This window comes from Microtus ochrogaster, chromosome 1, assembly GCF_000317375.1.
Source record: "Microtus ochrogaster isolate Prairie Vole_2 chromosome 1, MicOch1.0, whole genome shotgun sequence".
NCBI classification, from domain to species: Eukaryota; Metazoa; Chordata; class Mammalia; order Rodentia; family Cricetidae; genus Microtus; species Microtus ochrogaster.
Window position 1 is genome coordinate 40,312,430 of NC_022009.1, and position 4,043 is coordinate 40,316,472.

Genomic DNA, 4,043 nt, shown 5'->3' on the forward strand with positions numbered 1-4,043 from the left:
TACGATAGTGACCACCGTGACACTGGGTGAGCGGGTATGATAGCGTCCACTGTAACTCTGGCACTCAGGAAGTAGAGGCAGAATTAGAAATCCAGTTTCATCCTCACAGTGAATTTGAGGCTAGCCTGGGCTATGGGAATCTCTGGGAAGGGAGGAAGGGAAAGAGAGGAGTGAAGAAGAATGGAACAAAAATCTAAGTTCCAGCAAGGAAAAAAATGTAAAATAAATTATGAATCTTAAAACCATGGGAATACGATCAGATAGTGCCACTCCTGGGTGGCACCACACATGGGCAAGTGCACAGTGTGCCTGCCCCTGCAAACTGAAGAGCAGCAGCTCCAGTCAGCTCAGGGTTCCAGTGCAAAGACTGTTTTCAGGGAGGGCGACACACGTCCCAGGTCACAGCGGGGCTTGAGGTGACTCACGGCCCGGCTGCCATTCAAGCAGCAGCTACAATTTGTGTGTCTGAGTGCTGCAGGCAAGCATCCACTGGCACCGAGCTGGCTAACATGCTGGCAGTACAAGTTTAATAAATCTTAATTACTCTGTTTATGTAAACAAACAGGCTGAAGCTGCTGACGTAGCTGGAGCCTCAGATGACTTGAGGCCTGGGGGGAGTAAAGGAAGTGTGGAGGATCAACCGCACATACATCATCAGCTCCACAGTGGGTATCTTTCTTCCCTGTGGGCTGAATATAACACACAGAAGGGTCTGAAGTTGGTGTGATTCCAACTTCTGCAGAAGGCACTTCTGTTCTACCTGGCTGGCCTCTGCGTGTGCATGCACATGTCTGTGTGCACAATGACACGTGTGCATATGTGTATGTGTGCATGCTCGTGTGAGTTTATGCATGTGTGTGCATCTGTGTGTGCACACATGTGTGGAGTCCTATCATATATGCACATACCTAACCTGAGCTAAAAACACATGAGGACTGTGAATTTGGGTTTTGAGTGTCCCATAGGGACTCATGAGTTACAGAACAGTTCTCCATGCTAGAGTATTTGGAGGAATGGAATCCTTAAGAGGTGGGGTGACGGATGACTCAGCTGTTAAGAACACTGCTCTTGCAAAGGACCTAGGTTCGATTCCTATCACCCACAGGGCAGTTTACAACTATCTAACTCCAGTTCCAGGGCCTCCAATGCCCTCTTCTGGCCTCTAAAGGCACTGCATGCATGTACTGCATAGGCACAATGCAGGTGAAACACTCAAACACATGAAATAAGCAATAATGATGAAGGAGGTGGGACCCATCGGAGGACCCTTAGGTCATTAGGGGGTGTGTCCTTGCAAAGGATCTTGGAACAGACTGGGATCTTCTCTTCCTCTTCTTTGGCTTCCTGGCCATGAGGTGGGTAGTTTTGTTCCACCTCAGGTTCCCACCACAATCTATTACTTCACTAAAGGCCCAAAGCAACAAGGACAACTGACCATGGATGGAAAACTCTGTAAAACTTGTGGGCCAAATAACCCTTCCCTCTTTATAAGTTGATTTTCTCAAGCATTTTCTAATAGCAACCAAAAACTGACTAACACGAGATCTCTGTGTCGCTGCTCTTTCCAAAAGAAGGAGGAAGAGGAGGAAAAAGAAGAAGAAACAGTGTTCACACGCCTCTGAGGCTCAGGTCCTCACATACACGATGTTTAGAGCCTGCTATGTGCCAGTTGCTTGGAAGGAAACTTCCTGCCTTTAGTTTAGAGAACTCATTTCCGCCATTGCAAGATCATGGTCAAGTAATGTCACACACACCGGTGACTGAGCCTGGATCTGAATCCAGAGCATAAAACACCGGTTCTCCAAATGTGGTCTCTGAACTAGAAGTGTGAGCAACACCTGGGACTGTGTCAGAAATACAGATTTACAACCTATCTAGACCAGTGGATCAGAAGCTCAGGGTTGGGCACAGCCATCTGGGTTCACAGGCCATCCTAATTGTCTCTGAATATCAAGCTGCCACGCATAGCATCCTTCTTTATAGGAAGCTGAGGTTTATTGGCTTAAAATGAATCCAGAACTGAAGTCAGCATTTTATACAACTATCTGTGAAAAATAGCACGGATAAACACATAAACCCTTCTAGTTAGTATTTCCAACAGTACAATGGCTGGCATCTCCTAGCTGTAGTTAAACAGGGCTATTTGGTGACGACTGGGGTTGTGAGCTCTCGTGGTTGCTCTAGAACCCTCTGACACAGAGATGGCCAAGCCCCAGCTCTGCACAGATGTTCCTGCCACTCTGCACTCACCAGGTGCACAGGCTCCAAGATGGCACACTGTCACTCTTTGGCTGGTTGATGGGTTTTGAGCACATTAAACAGGCACAGAGTCATCACTGACTTGGCACTGACAACATAAATGAACAACGAGAAGTCAGAGGAGACCATGACCGTGCCAGAGATCTGGATGCAGCCACCACTTAGAATCTGTCTGACAGAGGTGTGCAGTCCATGGCCCACATGTCACGTGCACCCCAGGGTAGCTAGGGACGTGGTCCAAAACTCTTTGTAACTTTGTAGGAGATGTTACGTCTCAGTGTTGAAAGGTCTGCCACCTCTGACCAACTCTAGCCTAGGCTGCGTGGATGGAGACTCCTAACCATGGAGGGACTTAAAGTGAAGTAACAACAGGCAGATTGAATACTGGCACTTCCATCTTCCATCCAGGGGCCACCAGGCCAGGCAGTACGGGCCACCTGCCCTTTCCAAACCTCCTTTCCTAGTCCCTGAGGTTCATACCCTTCTGAACTAGGGAGAATCCTGGGAGAGACATGTCTGCCTTGGTGTATTCTGGTTCACACCATCTTTAAAATTAAGTCACAGAGTAAATTAAGACAACATTGACATTTCCACTTCACACATGGGAAAGGGAACCCTAAAGCAAGGTGATTTGTCCAAGGCCATAAAGCTGGTTGGCAAAGGGCCCTGGGTGTAGCTTTGGTTCATAATAAGCCCTACTTGATCCCTGAGTCACCCATTCTCCTGAGTTGCCAGAGGCCAGGAATGGATCCAGGGAGCCCACACCTGGGATTTACACTCGGGAATGAGGATCTGGCGTGACTCCAGGTTCCGTAAGACAGAGTATGCTGGGGGCTCATGTCACTACAGTCGATGTTAGACAAGAAATCAAGGGCAGCATTGGGGACAGCAAGGGACAGGACCCTGTGAAAAGTTAAAACGTAGCTGTCGAGACCTGAGGGCTGATGCTATCAGCTGTCACAAGCCTGGTGGACACACCAGCTCCTCACGCCATTTCCCCCCAGGCTTAGAGCTGAGCTAAGCATGATACTTGGTGTCAGTGTTGGGGTAAAATGAGATGCCCTAGCCACAAGTGTCCTGACTGGAATCGGAAATATCCCCACAGTCTCACGGTTTTGACTGCTTGATCCCTAGCTGGTGGTTCCTAATAAGGGAAGGTTGTGGGAGTTGGGGCCTAGCTGGCTGAGGGTCATACCAGGTCTGGGTCCTCAATTTCTCCCTCTTCTCCTCTCCCTTTCCCTCTCTCCTCCTCCCCATCTTCACTGCCCCCTCCCTCAACCTCTCACTTTTTCTCTCCCTCCCTGGTTGGTCAGGAAGTGGAGAGCCATCCTCTGCCACAGGTTCCCAATACAAAGACAGACTGCCCAGGCACAGAGTCCTAACGACTGTGGCTGCACACTCCGACTGTGGCTGCACACTCCGAAACCCTGAGCCAAAGCAAATCCCTTCTCAAGGTATTTTTTTTTCTGTTAGATATTTGGTCAAAGCATAAGAAACGGAACTGAGACTCCCTAGAAACCAGTCCTGGCACACAGAGTTCGGGCAGTGGGTGCGCCACCTAGAGGCAGGAACTGGTACTGTTCTCACTTTAGCTGTGACTAACGGGAAAAATCACCGGCCTGATAGAGCAAAGGACTCGGCCGCTCCTTTCTAATGTGTCCCCTAGGACCAAAGACGCCACACAATCCAATTTTCCCAGAATATTCCAGGCTCCTGGGTCAGTCCTGGTTTACACCTGCTGGTACAGTAATCAAAGCAGTGTCTAGCTGATAATCCAGTACCCA

General features: G+C 49.0%; 1 protein-coding gene across 1 annotated transcript in view; it reads right to left on the reverse strand.

Annotated features, from left to right (window-relative positions):
- Nucleotides 1-4,043, reverse strand: part of Syne3 (spectrin repeat containing nuclear envelope family member 3) — an 82,989-nt gene that overhangs the window by 3,985 nt on the left and 74,961 nt on the right. Inside the window, exon 17 of the mRNA XM_005343516.2 lies at nt 1,795-1,814. Within this exon, the coding sequence (XP_005343573.1) occupies nt 1,795-1,814 (20 nt within the window). The remainder of the gene's footprint in view (nt 1-1,794; nt 1,815-4,043) is intronic.